General features: G+C 38.8%; 1 protein-coding gene and 1 long non-coding RNA gene across 2 annotated transcripts in view; one reads left to right on the plus strand and one right to left on the minus strand.

The window, feature by feature from the left end:
* LOC110350780 (uncharacterized) overlaps positions 1-17,048 on the plus strand; it is a 91,609-nt gene that overhangs the window by 49,432 nt on the left and 25,129 nt on the right. The gene's annotated exons all lie outside the window — the stretch shown is intronic.
* Positions 242-17,048, minus strand: part of Mfap3l (microfibril associated protein 3 like) — a 46,933-nt gene continuing 30,126 nt past the window's right edge. The window contains exon 3 of the mRNA XM_004852929.4: positions 242-6,138. Within this exon, the coding sequence (XP_004852986.1) occupies positions 5,207-6,138 (932 nt within the window). The 3' untranslated portion in view covers positions 242-5,206. The remainder of the gene's footprint in view (positions 6,139-17,048) is intronic.

Raw genomic sequence — 17,048 nt, forward strand, 5'->3', positions numbered from 1 at the left:
TCCTCAATATAGATAAAAGTAAACATAAATTGCTCTAAAAGTTATCAGGCTAGAATTAGGGCTTTAGAATTAGGTTGCAGTTTTCTGGTTTTATATAAAAATTATTTTTTTCTCTTTTCCTAAAACATGTTCAGATGCAAAGTGGAGAGGTAAGAATTGACTGTAAATTTCATGTAACTGAAAAGAGTAAATCAGGTCACAATTCCATGCTCTCTGGGTGGGACGTGACACACATTCCACATACTTGTGCAAACCCTTTATTAAAGCAACAGTCAAAATACAGGATGGATCACATGTTTTGTTTTGCTACAGTAATATCAACTTATATATTAGTCATTCGTTTACATCTTTATTTTTAGAAAGTGAACATTTTATAGTTCACAAAATCAGCAGATTGACATTTCAGTCCAGATACATTTTCATCTTTTGCAATTTAACAAAGGACATTCAGAACTACTGAAATACAGCAGGCCAAACATAAGTACATACATCTTTGATCCTAACTCACTGTTAGCGGGTCTATGATGTCAGAAAGATACATCTGGAGATTTTTATTATTGGTTAAATAAAAATAATTTATGCAGAATATTCTTAGAATTACTTTCTATTTTTACATTCTCTAGCTTTGATTTTGATTGTAGTATTCTTAGTAATAACCCCTTTATAAATTCCATCTCTTAAAAAAAATCTCATAAAGAGCATTATCCTTACATAATATTTCCCTGTATAACAGATAAAAACACACAGTCCTTTGGAAAATAGAATAAGCAATTCTGATCTATTTGATTATTTTCTCCACAATTGACTTGTTTAATCCAAACCTGTTAACCACTGAAGAAACTATACAAAAGTCATTAGGAAAATGAACTTTGTTATCTACTTGAAGGGTATTTTAATGAATGTAAAATTGATCAATATCTTGAAGATTATAGGTACTAAAAATGTATGTGTGAATACAACCGAGGTTTGGTAGATAATTAAAGAATACCAGTAAATTAGCTTAAAGAATGGAAACAGGAATTACTTTAGAAAACTGCACAAAGACTGTGGGAAGATAAGTAAAGGAAAATAGTTGAATTGTGTGGAAAATGAAGTATGTGAAACATAAGTTAATGCTTCATTTCTTACCAAAGGAAAACACTTGAAGGAAATTCCTAGTTAACAGAACCAGTTACTCCTGTTTAAGAGTTCTAGCACTGATACAACATGTACTCAAACGGCATGATGAAAGGAAACTGATTAGCCTTTCTAAAATACTTCTTTAGTGGCTAGGACTGGTGTTTACATAGTCAAGCTGATCTACATTGGCCACACTGTGCAGAGTGTGTTTCTTCAAAAACATACAAATATTCTGTGTGCCTTACATTTTCTTCATATGTTAGAGCTGAGCAGATCCTAGATCAACAGTGAATAACAACCCAAGCACATTTAAAACATGTTATCAGTCTGTTAAAATGATTTACATAGCCACAGTTAAATTACTTCTCTCTTTTCATCAAGTTGCTCGTTATTTTACATTGCCCTTCAAAAGGAAGTTTAGACAGCATAGACTTGTACAATTAAAAATGAAACAAAAAAAGATAAAGAAGGGAAATGGATTCTTGAATACATTGTGTGGGATGTCAGGCCTTTTAGCCTTAATTGTGGAAACAGAAATGCTCATAAGCGTCCAAGGTATTCTGGATGTAATGACATGGCAAAGTAATGCTTAGGATGGCTGAGAACATTCAGGTAATTTTAGAGCAGTTTTTATATGTCATACATCACATATATTACATTTTGTTCCTAAAGATTTTAGTCAAGTATTAGTATTTTTTATCCAGTATGATGTAGAAAAAGATGAGAATAGCAGATGTGTTCCAAAGATATGAAAATATAATTTATAAAACAAAACCATTATAAATTACATAGATTTTCCATATAAAATTCTGTTTAATCCCATATTTAGAATAAATACCATCCAAGATTATAATAATGTAGTGAATTAAATATGCACACGTGTGAATCATTTTAATAATTTCAAGAAAAAAAATGCTAGCAATATGACCAGGATGACTCAGGAAGCAGAAATTATTTAATTTTAAGAATGACTACATAAGACACAAAGGACATGGCTTGGGATTCAGTGTCAAATTTTAAAAACTGCCCAAATTGAGTCCAATGTTCACAAATTCATGCTCACACACACAGAGCCACGGTCCTATGAATTTTTAAGAGGCTGAACAGTTCATTTTATTTTTGAAAAATTGGCTGAAAATCATGAGGTCTTCTACATTTCACATTCTAGAAGAAGGGGCTCTCTCATTTTATAAAGAAGCTGCAGGATGGATAGGAAGAATTTCTAGAAGGAAAAATTCCCAGTACAAGCCAAGTTCCTTTTATAGACTGGCTATTGTAATATTAAGACCATTTTGATGCCTTAAAGAGGGAGAGTTTAAAAAATCTATACAATCTCTGTCTAAAGAAGTAAAGCCAGCCTGGAAACATTCTTTGGTTGCATATTTTAGCTCTTGCTTTATATAAAATCTGCCCAGTCAATATTATCCCTGGTCAGTATCTACATGGAATGGATGCCTTCTGTAGTCTCCATGTGAAAATCTGCACATGGGCTTGGGTGGGATGAGAACTGAATAGAATGGAGAAAAGTTCATATCATATCACAAAACAAGCTTTGTAAGTCCCTGTTGTTACTCTGCACAAACAATGCAAAGGTATGAATTTGTTAACCTCTACAATGACTGGAAATTTTTTATATTCTAAGAGTTGGAAATAGAACTTTTTGCAGCCTACATACATAAAACCCTAGTCCAGAGAGCCCAAGCAGAAGTTATGTTTTTCTTGTGGCTGCTTACGGTGCCCCTCCTAGATACTTCTAACTGGATACCAACAGTTCATTCCTTTTAAAAGGATGTGTGATCAAAGTCCAACGTCAGATTTGTCAAATATAAGTCCATCAAGGTCACTTCTAAAGCCAGTCCCACTCCCCTCAGTGACAGAGCCAGATATCTTTGCGGTAAAGTTTGGATCACAAAAGCATCCAGCATCACATACCCATTTTGTTTTGCTCCCAATTTTGCTTGTCTTGTGCAACAGGGGCTCTCACAGACTGCAAACTTTCCATAAAACAGAAACGTCTGAGCCTGAATGGCTCTTATGGACCACTAAGCACTGCTTGCATATTTTAATAGATGAAAGAGATTAAGCCCCAGTTGTGCAAGGTCACTTTCCCAGATGGAGACAAGAGGGGGAGTGAACATCTGGGTCCACTCTCTCATTACCAATGTGGGCTGTGTAAGTTCTGACATGACAACTCAATCAGGCTTACCACATTTGATGTGGTCACAACTCTGCTAACTACTTTAAGGTCACTGTCTCCCTTGCTTGTAAGTGAAAATGAAACATCACCACTCATTCTCACCAAGATTAACTCCCAATTGTAGAGATCATCCTAATCATTTTTTGGAAAGAGAAGAAGTTCCACATTTTGTTTAAAATGCTATGATTTTTCAAAACTGTCCCTTGAGTAAGTAATGCAGCATATGAATATTTGGGAAACCAATAGATGAAAGCAAGAATCTGTAAAGTGATTTTTGAAAAGAGCAAAGATATTAATACAGGCTTGGTTCTCTGAGAAAGAGCTGGTGCTCAGCACTCATCAGTCAGCCCCTCTTACAGATAGGAACTGAGGCCTAGACTTGCCCAAAGCCAGGCAACTGCTGACTGGCACAGATAGGTGCATATTAAACCTCTGGATGACTGGTTTTAGTTTTGCCTTCTTCCCATAACATCATGCTGCCTTGCCTGTACTGCAACTTTTGTGGGACTAAATTCAGTGAACCCTCAAGTTATGAGCAGCCTGACATATGAACAACTTGGTTAATTAGGTTAATGGAAGATTCCTTTGCCTCTTGTTATCTACAGCATGTACCCAGGTAAACATCCAGATCTCAACTGTATTGACTTACAACCAACTTGACTTACAACCAGCCCTCTGGAACTGATCGAGTTTGTAAGCCAAGGGTCCACTGTAATTCAGTAATTTTGGCATAAAACTTGATGGCACAGTTCTCTATGCCATTACCCTAACCTTTTACTCTATTTCAAAAGCTAACAAGTCAGCTATGTGGGTTACAAAACTGGACATGGTTATGCATTTTACAGCTCCTTCTATGTGCTGCCTTATAGCAAGTATGCGGTTGACTGGCAGCAGATGGCTCCTGTAAGTGCTTGTGGGAAGCCAATATTCTACAACCTGTAGGAATCATCAAATGCCTGTCTTTGGAAACAATACATTTTCCAGGTAAAGAATCAGTCTTTGTTGAGAGGACAATGTTACTTAAATGTAAACAGCAGTTTTCATGAATAGTGTGGTACATTTAGCTTTTTACAATCTCTCCCTACGCTTCGGTTGAGCTCACTGAAAGGCTCTCAGAATTGGACAGATAAACACATTTTTATTTGACTATTAAAGTGCTATTCCAGGGCAAAGTTTTTCTCAGTTTCAAGACAGCAGCTTCACTGGAAATTTAAAAAAAAAAAAAAAGCAGTGTATGAAAACAGGCCTGGGAAATGAAGAAAAAAATGAGCATAGTGACTACTTTGGAGCATTACAAATGACTTGTAGCTATCAGCCCTGGAACTGGTGACTGATACCAAAGCCTCTGAGGTAAACATTCTAGGGAAAAATAAGGATAAAAGTGGCAAAGAGGACTCAACCTGAAGGAGTAAATTAGTGTTAATATAATAATTACTCCATTATAAAGGAACAGCGAAAGTAATTATAACTAAGAAGAAAGTGCAACAAACCCATATACGTGCATTTGCTATTGTAGCAGACTATATTTTTTAAAAGGAAAAGCAATGCAGTATGCATCAGACAGGGCTCTTGAATATCTTACAGTAGTGTACTCTTTGCCAAAAGGGCATCATCAATTAAGGGATTTGGCAGAAAATGGCCTCTACAATTCATGTCACAAGGACAGACACCTTCTGTCCAGTATCACTTCTGCACCCCGATGTTTCCTGTATCCTTTTCTCCTGGGGAGAGGCCAGTCACTCCACTGCACGCAGGTGTCTCTCCTTTAATGCGGCATCACTCCTAAGGGATGAGACTCCTGGTAAGGCTTAGCGGCAAGTGCGTACTACATCTGTATTACAAGGAGCAGCCCCTGGTTTTCTTGATATGCATAGCTTTTCGGAGTGAGTATTAGACATGGCTTTCATAAATAATGCAGGTGTTTTTGTCACATGTCACTGCTGGCTCTGTCATTTCCACGTGAGTTGGTGGCAGTCCTCGATCTGATACCTCCACAGGTGAGGGCTCCTCAGAGGTTAGCTCCGTGGATGTTATGTCTGTAGAAGGCTCTGCAGTTTCTGGGGAATGTCCAGCTGATGGTTCTGTCTCCTCTTCATCTTTGACTTCAAACTGTACACCCTCTTGGTCATCCATGTGGTCTTTTTTGGACTGGGGGTGAACAGACACCTTAATGGCCATTTGCTGAGGCTGTTCGTGCAGTGATGAGGCGTCCGAGTCAGCGGTGGGAGAGTCACTTCGCTTCAGAGAGTTGGGGATTGTGTACACCTCGTCCCTGTCTGCAGCCTCCTGGCCTTCTGGGGTGTGCCTTACAAAATTCTGGCCCTGCTCCTCCAGTCCAACGACTTCCATGATTTCCTCCATGATGGTCCTGCAGTTCATGATGAGGGGAGGCAGAGGAACACTTCTGGCAAGCTCTTCAATGTAGCGGGCAAATTCCATGGTTTTGAACTGGGTGACTTTGGCAAGCTCTAAAGTTTTGGCTGAGGTGATGATGGGGATCCTCTTGGCAATCTCAAAGGCCTTCTGCAGCTTCTCTGCCCCTTCTGTCCTAAAGAACTCATTGATGGCTTTCTCAGTCTTCTTCAGGTGGCTGCTCATCATACACAAGCGGGTGATGTTGAGGACCATGACAATGGTGAAGGCCACGAGGCAGACAACCATGTAGTAGACGCCCATGTCTCCAGAGGTAAAGATGACTCTCAGGGTCACTGTGTTGTTCACAGCGCCGTAGATGTTAGAGGCCACACATGTGTATTTACCTCGGTCTGAGAAGGACACCTTGGTGATGTTCAAGAGACCGCCATCGAGCATCTGCCATTTTCCTGTCAGAAGAAAATTCAAATAAGAATGTCCCCATTACTACAGACTTACACATTTCTAGGAAGATCTAACAAGAATGATGAACATTAACTTCAAGTGCTTATTATGTGCCAGTTATTAATTAATCTCCACAACAACTCTGTGAGGTAGTATTGATACTTGCTCCATGTTATAGGATGAAGAAAACTGAGGCACAGTTAAGCAACCTTTCCAAGGTCACCTGTTTGGAAATAGTAAAACCTGAACATGAACCAGTACTCAAGAAGCTGTATTTGTTTTCATGTCTGCAGTGCTGAGAACTGAACCCAGGGCCTCATCTATACTAGGCAAATGCTCTACCACTGAGCTAAATTCCCAGTCACAAAGCTGTATTCTTAACCACTAAACTATATTGTGCAACTTTACATCCTAGCAGAAAACGGAGAAATAATCTGAAAAATACTGCTCTTAGGAAAGAACTCCTTGATTGCAGAATCTGACCTGCTAGCCTGCCTATATAAGAATATAAAGTATTTTAGATTCAACATAGTATCTGGAGTAAACAAATTATCACTGTTTACCTGCTGTCTTATATTTGAGATTAGTGTTATTCCTTTATGAACTCTGGTTAATTAAAACATAATTTATGTCATTAATTTTGAGACTACAATGAATTGTCTAAAGTTGCAACCCAACAATGTGAAGAGTAAGAGGCTGGCTATGAATTAATATCAATTTGTTTTAGTCTTGCAAATAAATTAGGCCCATTGAGATAAAAGTCAGACTGACATGAAGGAGAATGCACTTGGATAAATGTAATTCTTCTGAGGTTCTGAATCCAGTGAGACTCTAGATTACTTCATAGCTTGTCTATCTGTTGCTTGTAAGACCTCTGTGGAACCCAGTGCTAGGTTTGGTTTTAGGGTCTTGGCTCCAAGCCTTTCTAAAATCCTCCCACCTCCCTAGACTGCCCCAATGCACAAAGATACTCCAGGCCAGGTCTCTTGAGAGTTCTCCAGAGCAGGAAGAAATTTCTTGATAAAACTGCTCTAATTTCCTGAGACAACCAGAGAAGCCTCTCCCAAGACCTGGGACAATTTAAAACATAGTTTAAAAAAATTATTATTGCATTATATTTTACTTGTCTCTTCCTCTTATGACAGTGGCTTTTACTTCTAATGAAAAGCCTGATGCTTCCCCAAATAGGCATGCTTTAAAAGAAAAGCATTTCCGAAGTACAGAAGTGGGCAGGGTCACAGTGTACTGTGGAATGAGGCAACAGAAGGCCTGTTTTATTCCAGTGCTTTCTGCATCAGAGAACATCTTAAGGAGGCCAGCTGAGCAACAAGTACCTGCTTGAGGCCTACGCTTCCCCACATTTACTGGCTGTGGTGAATCTGGCAGGAGGCTTCTCTGTAAATGTTGTCATATTACTTTGGGTTCTCGAAGAAAATCTGTGAAGACCAATTCCTTGTGTCCCCGAGTGACGCTTTTCTATCAGTTCAGCCAGTGTATTTTCCCCCAAGAGTAGAAAAAACTAGTTAGAAAGTTTAGTGACTTCAGTTTCTTACGAATGTGTATAAAGAGATAAATCTAGCACCTGGCCTGTGATAGTCTCTTTTATCTGGGTGGGACACAGGTAAGCCTTCCACCACTTTGATTCCCAAGAGGAATTTCTTCAGCTGCAGTCTTATATAAGTATACAATGATTAGAGGTCAAGGAAACTGCATTATCAATTTATTTTCTTATAAGCTGCATGTTTTATACAGTAGACTATAGCAGACATAGGGAGAAAAATACCCTGGCTGATGGAAAGCTTATTTAATACAGAAGGTATTAGATTCTACGGCTTAACTATAAGCCATGACAAATATGGATACATATATTATGATCATAAAATGGCTGCGTTATATATAACACCTTTATTAAATGACTGAAGTCACAGTCCTCTGGGAGTAATTTCCTGTTTCCGATCTAGGATGAGGAAATAAAAACTTCCCTTTTACTAGATTCTTCTTTAAAAAATCATTTATTTTATGGATTAAGGTAATATTAATGCCACTTAGGATTCTGCTCATGTGAAATAAGATAAAACAAATATGTGACTTGGATTAAACATTCTATGATGAGACCACAAAGCAATTCCAAGATATTGCAAACCAAACACCAGGACACCAACATACATACACACGCCCATCCAAGGACTGTATCAGAAGAACTAAGGTTCTGACCTTCTGATCTCAAAGTTTATTTCTCTCTCTCAAGGCTGATACATTCATTCCCAAGAACGAAAGTTTCCAAACTTCCTCTCTACCTCAGCTTCCCCTTCGATTAGTGAAAAACAGATTTCTGCTGTTCTACCACCACATAAAACTCTGAAAGTTAGGGAGAGTTACAAATTCTGGTTGGGGTCTTCGCCCATCAGGGCTAGGCTGAAACAGAATCTCCACGTTACCTGCCCAGTTGGGAACATCTTGAGCACATTCACCTCCGTCTATAAATACCATGCCACGAGACTCATTCTGGAGGGGTCCTGACTTTGGCTGCCAGTCAGAAAGTGAAAGATACACAAACACCCACGATGACTGTCACAGGAAATCTTCAGTGCTAAACACAGGAGGCAGGTATACATAGTGCTGTTCCTGAGAAGTTTAAACTGTAATTGAGTGGGAATGTCAAAGGTAGGCATTGAACCTTCATGAAGCTGCATCACTCTAGTACAAATAAAAATCCAAAGTGTTAGCAGCTGATGCCAAGTCAGTTCTACACACAATGATTTTGCAGACAATGAAAGAGATGTTTCACCATTACTTTCTGGATGTAATACTAAAGCGTGTGTGAAGTATTTCCCTCACATTTCATGCTACCTCCCTTGTTTATTCCGTGCCTAGCTCAGACTGTAGCCCCCTTTGGACTTCCCTTCCTCCATTCCCTTTCTTTCTTTCTTTCTTTTTTTTTTGGTACTGGGGATCGAACTCAGGATGTTGCACTTGCAAGGCAGGCATGGTGCCACTGAGCTAAATCCCCGGCCCCATTCCCTCTCTCCAGTGCTGTCCTGGAAGATGATACACATGCCTGAGGTTTTAGACTAAAATACTGACATGCATTATTGCAAAACTGGAGATCACAGTCTTCCCCCAGAAACTTGTCATGTCAGTCATGTGTGATCTCCCACATGTGAATGCAAGTGTGGTGGTGACAATCTCCTTTGCAAAGAGAAAAGCTAACAGCTGTTGTTTTTGAACTATACTGCAGTGCGTGTGCTATGCTACACAACAAAGCTGACATTTTTAGAAGGGCAATGATCTTTTTTATCTTGCTCACTCATTCAGCCAATAGATATCACTGAACAAATTGTCTGTGTACCAGGCTCCATGCTAGATGATGAGAATACAAAGATGAGTAACATACGATTCCTGACTACAAAAATCATGCAGTTCCAACAGGGAAACAGACTCCAACAGACAGCTCCAGTACCGTGTGCCAAGTTCAATGGCATGTGGGAGGGGTAGAACAGGGGAAGGGCTTCCTAGAAGAGGGCAGCACCAAGCCAGGCTGGGGGTGGGAGTTACAGGAAGGAAGAGGAATGGGCTTAAAAGATAGGACTTGTAAGGCCAGCGGGGGATGGTGGAGGGAAAGAACACACCCACACACCCACCTCTCTCTCTCTCTCTCTCTCTCTCTATATATATATACACACACACACACATATACGTATATATGTATACATATATACATATATATCATATACATATATATATATATGTGTAGAGAGAAAGAGACAGAAAGAGAGAGAGACAGGCAGGAAGAGAGACAGAGACAGATGAGAGAGACACACTGCACTACTGGAGCTAAGAAATGATGCAGAAAACCAAGCAGGGCTGCTGGAGACTAGGCTGGAGAGGAACGCACAGCCAGACTACAGGAGACTCAAGACATGCAAGAGCTTTCTATTTCTCCTGCGGAACAGGAGTCCCTTGTACTTTTGCTCCTTTTTGCCCAGGACTTTACCAGACTGATCTGACTAAGTCCATGGCTTAGAGGACGAAGCCTCTCCTTCTTCCCCACTCCAAGTGCCCCTCCTGACACATTCTGAGGCCAGTTCAGACCCTACCTTGCATCTTGCCTCATACCCTGACAAAGTCCTCTCTGACCCATGGTCACATCAGTGAAAAGAACCTGAAAGTCTGGAAACCGATGTAGCCAAGTGTGAGAATTTTAAAAATGAAGAAGCTGGCATTTCAAATCAGTGGGTAAAGATGATTGGGATAAATGATTGGCTGTTTGAAAAAAAAATAAGGGTACATCTCTATTTTATGCAATAAATGGAAATAAATTCCAAGTACTCTGAAGATACAAATATAAAAGTATAAAATTATGAATAGAGAATGAAAAATATTTTTATAACCTTGGGATAGGAAAGCCTTTTTAAGCACCCTAAGAATCTCAGAAGCTATAAGGGAAAATGCTTAATGGATCAGATTTTCCCCCAAATTAAAAAATTTCTGCATATAAAATATCATGTTACAGAAAAATTGAAAGCAAATGACTGGGAAAAATTATAGAATATTTGACACACAGATGGTTAATAACTAGAAAATATAAAGTATTCCCATGAATTAAGCAAGTCAAGACAAAAGTGCGAAAGAGAAAATAGGAAAAGGATTATAGATAGGTAATTCGTAAAAACAGTGAATGTAAATGGCATCAAAGTATACCAAATCAGCAATGGTTAAATAAATTATAACTTTAAAGGTCTCAAAGTAATGTTTTAAAGCATAAATTTCACCTTCCAGACTGCCAAAATAAAAGGGGAGAGGGCACCGATTACATTGTTTCTGAGATTATGGGGGAAAAGACACTCCCAGACCATGCAGGTTGGAGTTTATTTGGTCAAATCTTTAGAAGGCATCCATCAAAATTTAAAATGAATGTAACCTATGACCCACTTTTGGACTGTATGAAATTCATAAAATCAGAAAGCCCAAACTGACTGGGTAAATATTAATGAATGTAAGGAAATCAAGGTAACGGAAAAACCCCCTTTTTTTGGAATAATATTTCTCCCTAGGGACACAGTTCCGAGCCTCCCTCCCCTTTCATAACTTTGTCCCATCCCCGGAAGGTGACTAACCAGGAACCACTGTGCTCAGCATGGTGACCTGTATATGTTAAGTTTCACACACCCCTGCTTTCCAAGGAGGAGAATTCAATCTGCCAAAACAAGAATGTTATTCTTTTGAAATCACTTAAATAAAAATATTCAAGTGGTGAGAGTTCTAATCCATGTTTATGGACACCAATTAGATGATGTCAAGTAGATCTACCAGCAAGGGTATCAAAAGCATCATATGGCTGCAGTTAAACCTGTAAACAGCAAGAAATCCTCTGGTACAGGGTTTATTGTGATTCAACATAAACCAATATACGGTACCACCAGAACTATCATTCATGAAAACAACTTCTGACCACATGACGGCTGCATAGCAATGTGCAGCACCAACCCATTCTGGACCTGAAAAGCCACACAGAAAACGAGAGCACAACCCACAAAGACCCTATAATTAAAGTTTTTGCTAAACATCATGTTTACTGAAATCCTACCTTCTCCCAGCTTTTCCTGAGGATCACTGAGCATTAAAATTAACAGTACACCCAAAGGCTAAGCTTCTAAAACTTGTTACAAATTACATATTTGAAGGGAAAAATGCTTTTCCTCAGAGATACTATTCTGTGAATATATGTAAACCAACTGATTTGGTTTGGTTTGTCTGTATCCCCAATGAGTGGTGTAAATAGATTACAACTGTGTTCACAAACTCCTTTAGATATTCTTAAGCTTCACACACCCCTGCTTTCCAAGGAGGAGAGTTCAATCTGCCAAAACAAGAATGTTATTCTTTTGAAACCATTTAAATAAAAATATTCAGGTGGTGAGAGTTCCAATCCATGTTTATGCAGACACAAATGGAACATCACTTGAGTATTTCACTGAATCAACACTTTTCAAATAAGCACAAAATGAGAGTGCTTGTGCCTATAAATATGGTGTATATTTTCCACTATGTGAAATACAGGCTATTAAGGAGAAAGGATCCATGCCTTTTTACAAAATATAATAGAAAACAAATCTAGCACCGCATGGCTGCACCTGTTACAGGGCTTCTGCAGTAGATGAGAGCTCCTTGAAGCCACCGCAAAGAGGCAGGTTATAAACACCACAAGCTGCAAGGGCTCTTGTGCTCCCCCACCATGCCCCAGTGCTCCTAAGAGACCTCTTCAGAGGTCTAGGGGAGCTCTAACCAGCTGTTTCCTACATCCTGTGGAGCAAAGGTGGCTTGGGATAACACAGCTCGGCTTGGCTCGCAGCTCAGGAAGGTGGGGGAGGGGAGGTGAAAGGATTTTGCTGTTCAGAATCTGCACTCCTGCTCTGCTTAAAGGCATTAATATCCAAAAAGAACCCACTGCCCTTTTATATCCTGGAAAAGGAAATATCTGATCCTCTAGCTAATTTGATCTGGTAGCTTAATTTTTAAAATAGTACCCAGTATGTAATTCCATACAGACTAGCAGCAGTCTTTTCTGCAAGTAGCTGCAGGTTGTCTTCCAAAATCAATGCACCCTACACCTGGTTCATATAAATAACTTCCATTTGGGAATCTCAGCTGTCATCTTTATCTCACACAGATCTGGAAAGGTTTTTTCACTGCTATGACTGAATCTACCTCACATCCCAAGAAGAACACAATGCACTAAAGAAACACATAGAGGTTACTGAGTTAGCCCTTTATATGGTCTAATTTTGAAAAAGAATCCAAGTACTACAAATTAAACCCTTTTTATGAGGAAATACACTTTGGGTTCAAACACTTGACTCATAGATCTACTTTGAAAGGTGTCTTTAGCAAGCCAAGGGATGCTCTTTTGGGTTAGACCAAGGTTTCTAAATTTTGGTACTTGTCTTAGTCACTCTCTTGTGCCCGGGAAAAAATACCCAACACCAGTAACTTAAAGGAGGCTCATGGTTACAGTTCATGGTCTGCTGGCTGTGAGGCAGAAACAGCACAGCAGAGGGGCAGAGCAGAGGAAAGATGCTTGCATCATGGTGTCCAGGAAGCAGAGAGAAGGGAGGATCTGGGAGGGAGATGCACCCTTCCAGGTTACACCCGCAGGGACCACCTCTTAACAGCACAGTTAGCTGCGACTTTGTAGTGTATTAACCCACGGAGGAATACACCACCCTCAAGATCTAATCAACTTCCAAACACTTGAGGTTTTGGGGGACACCTCAGATCTAAGCTATTAACACTACTGGTGTGTTTTGGGCTGGATAAGTCTCTGTTGAAAGGTTCTGTCCTGTGCATTGTAAGCTGTTTGGCAGCACCCCTGGCCTTTACCCAAGAGATCCTAGTAGCATAGCTCTCCCATTGCATCCTCCTTTATGACAACTGAAAGTGTCTCCAGAATTGAGCACACAGACCCTACGAGACAGGTGCCAGCTTAGAACCGCTGGGTTAGGCAAATGTAAAGTTTATCCAGTGCATAATATGCTTTATAATTTCCACATACTTGCCTTTCCAGGGGTAAAAGCATACTGGATATCAAAGGGCCCTTTCTATACAAAAGTGACGAACTGAGGAAGGGAGGCTTTTGAGGAAGGAGAAAATTCCAAACCTGCTACAATAGCACTCACAATGTTATTTTGAAAGTTTGAGTAAGATGTAAGGGATATTATTTGTTTTTGATTAGTTTTTAAAAGGTAGAGAAATTGAGATAGAAAATAAGAAATTACTCATAAAACTCTTTTTTTTACAAAACCTATCTGGAAACAGGATTTTAGCATTTGAAATCTATTATTATGAGGAATAGTACAATATTAAAAATAATAAAAGTAGTTTCCATTTTCTGCAACTTTGGTATGTTCTAGGTATTATGCTAAGAATTTAATAGACAAAATTTTTCCAAGATTCACAGCCCCATTTGGCAATAAAAAAAAGAACTATCTCTATTTTACAGATAAGAAACTCATTTAGAAAAGTCAAGGGACTTGCTCAGAGAAAGAATATAGTGTGAGTCTTCTGAATTTCCAAATATATATACATATATAAATATATATATATATAAATTTTGTTTAATGCCTTTTGATAAGTTTATCTCAAATATTTAATGTACCAAATGAAGAATTCACTATAATATTTCTCTGATTAATATATTACTTCACACTGATTTTCGAGGTAAAGGATAATTTTCATTTAATCCTTGGGAACTGACCTCCACACATAAATACACACAAAATTTTATACACACACACACACACACACGTAAAGTAGGGAGGTGATAAACTACAGTCTTAAAATATGGCTGGCTTGTTGTCCCTTGGAGAACTAATTAAAAGCCATTTTTTTATCGTCAATTAAAAATTTACAGAAAGGAGTCATGTAAACTACAGGCAAATTTTGTAATAATCATTTCCATCATGCTAGAGGAGTAGCCTTGAGCACTGTGACCTTTATGCAACTCAGTTCAGTTTACTTGTGTGTATATTTATTAAAAAAAAAATTCTTAACTCTTTTTGGTGACAAGATACTAAAAGTGTATGGAAAACAAATCTACATAAAAGTCAGAAACCTAATTTAAAGGAAGAATTTCAAACGTAATCTCTAACAAGCAAGATGTGTTTACAAGGGCCCATACCAGTTAACTCTCATGAAATACTTGTTTCTTATTATCTGATAAGAGCACTAATGTGAATTTAAATGGTTTTAAGTCACAGTAAGAAGCGAAAGCAAAAATATATTGAGTAATTAGTACCTACAATAAATGTTTTTTTGTTTTTTTTCAAAATACTTCCTGGCAACTATAATTTCTACTCACTCCTAGGAAAAGGAAAAACTAAAACAGTTCATTTTGTGATTGTGGTCATCATGTTGTTTAAATCCTGCATTGTTTTTGTGATATAGTTGATGGACTGCCCCAAACAGGTTATTTAGTGAACTACAAAAGAAAAAAAAATCCAGTTTCCATTTCTAGATTTCACATTAGCCTCTTCTGATCCCGTGGAATTGAAGTGACAAGTACCAGGGAAGCCAAGTAAACCAGCTGTTCCTCCTGCCAAGGGCAGGAAATAGCCTCATTCTTTCTAAGACCAGTGGGGCTGGCATGAATAATAGCTATCTCACTTTTTCAGGATAAACAAGAAACAGAATTGTTTCTTTCCATGCTAATCACATAGCAAATGACAGTATGCTCTGCAAGCAGCACATCAGATATTCCGAATATCTTTGTGTGTGTGTTCGTGTGTGTGCATATACATGCATGATGTGTGTTCATACATGCTGCAGCACCAATCCTAACTGTCTAAACTTGGAAGGTGGTGGTTGTGATGCATCCTCTATCCAAGATCTCTTCCCACATTCACTCAGGCTGGGTGAGATGCTCTTCAACTCTTCTCTTACTGAGATTTTAAGGATCAGCTAATGCTGGTTGGGCACAAAGGGAGAATAAATACAAGCTGGCCTCCTCTAGCTGTTTAATATCCTGTCCATTCACCTGGTATCTCATCTGTATATGTAAGAATTGATAATACCCCACTATGCTTTGCATAAGGATTAGAATACATGAAATTTGGTATGAGAGCTTAATAAATGGTAGTATTTGTTAAGGTTCTAGGACAGTGGTGGAGAACCTACGGCAAATGTTTCCACAGTGGGCTGTTTGTATCATTGAGAGCTCTAAAAGGTTTGCCATCACTGTTCTAGGATATTAGCATCAGTTTTCATCCTATATTTAACCACTTCTTTGTCAAATTACAAATAAAACACTGCTCCATTTAAACTTCTAGCCTACTGATTTAAAAATTGAAATCTATGTCTGTGTTATAAAATGGGCATTTGTTCCATCAGAAATGAAAAGTTAAAGACTATGCACTCTCTCATAGGCTACAACAACACTGAAGTTCTAATATTTTATGATGAAGAATCTCTCATCTCTGCTATTTTCTATGTATTGCTTGGTTGTTAGGCGCAGTGCTTTGTGTATGATCCCATTTTACTTATGCTCTGAAACTACATTATGTACAAGATATAATAATTTCAATATTACAGAAGCCGAGTTGGAACATCAAGTACTAGTATCAAGAATTCTTTTTAAAAATTGAAAGTGCACCTTCTTCATGAGATTTAAAATAGTTAACTGATTTATCAGCGAGGCTGCTGGCTACAAATGAGGCAAGAGTGACGCATCCTGACACAGCCATTCTGTGTACCAAGAGCTTTTGAACAGCTACCGGGAAACCTGGAGTTTATCGACAGGCTACTACTACAGACCACCTAGAGCATCTGCACACAAGAGAAATAAAGACAAATAGGATGAGCAGATAGTTCAACCCTTTCAATATACAGATGCAAAAGGCAAGGTATGGCATCTACCTGCCATGACCCAGTGCAAGTTACAAAGAGCTTTTCCATTAAGCTACTGCATATTTCCCATTTGGGATAATGTTCAAAATGCTGTGATGAATTTTAGGCCTCAATACTCTGCTGTTTCCATGGTTTCATTCTTTATAGGACTCAGCAGTTCATAGCCCCAGACCCACCTCTAATACCCAGGAATGACCTTTGCTTCCGGATCCATGTGAAAGATTCAGGTCTGGAGTATGTATTCCCTTCAATTCAGTCACCCTGTTATTCATAGCACTGTCCTGCGGAAAGACTTGATAAGGTACAGGGGCCTGAGTGTGTGTGTGTTACCATGGCTACTTCCCTCCCGTCACAAGTGTGACATCACATCCTTCTGGCTTTGAGTCACGGAGGAAGGAGCTGCAGGAATAAAAACAGTGTGGGCTAGCAGTGGTGTTCTCTTATCTCTCCACGGTCAGTAGTGAAGGCTCTAGTCATAGCCACTTAATTAGCAGCAGAACCTGGAGCAAATTTC

Source organism: Heterocephalus glaber, unplaced genomic scaffold (assembly GCF_053883595.1).
Source record: "Heterocephalus glaber isolate CG9 unplaced genomic scaffold, H.glaber_assembly_v1.0 deba00001461, whole genome shotgun sequence".
Lineage (NCBI taxonomy): Eukaryota > Metazoa > Chordata > Mammalia > Rodentia > Bathyergidae > Heterocephalus > Heterocephalus glaber.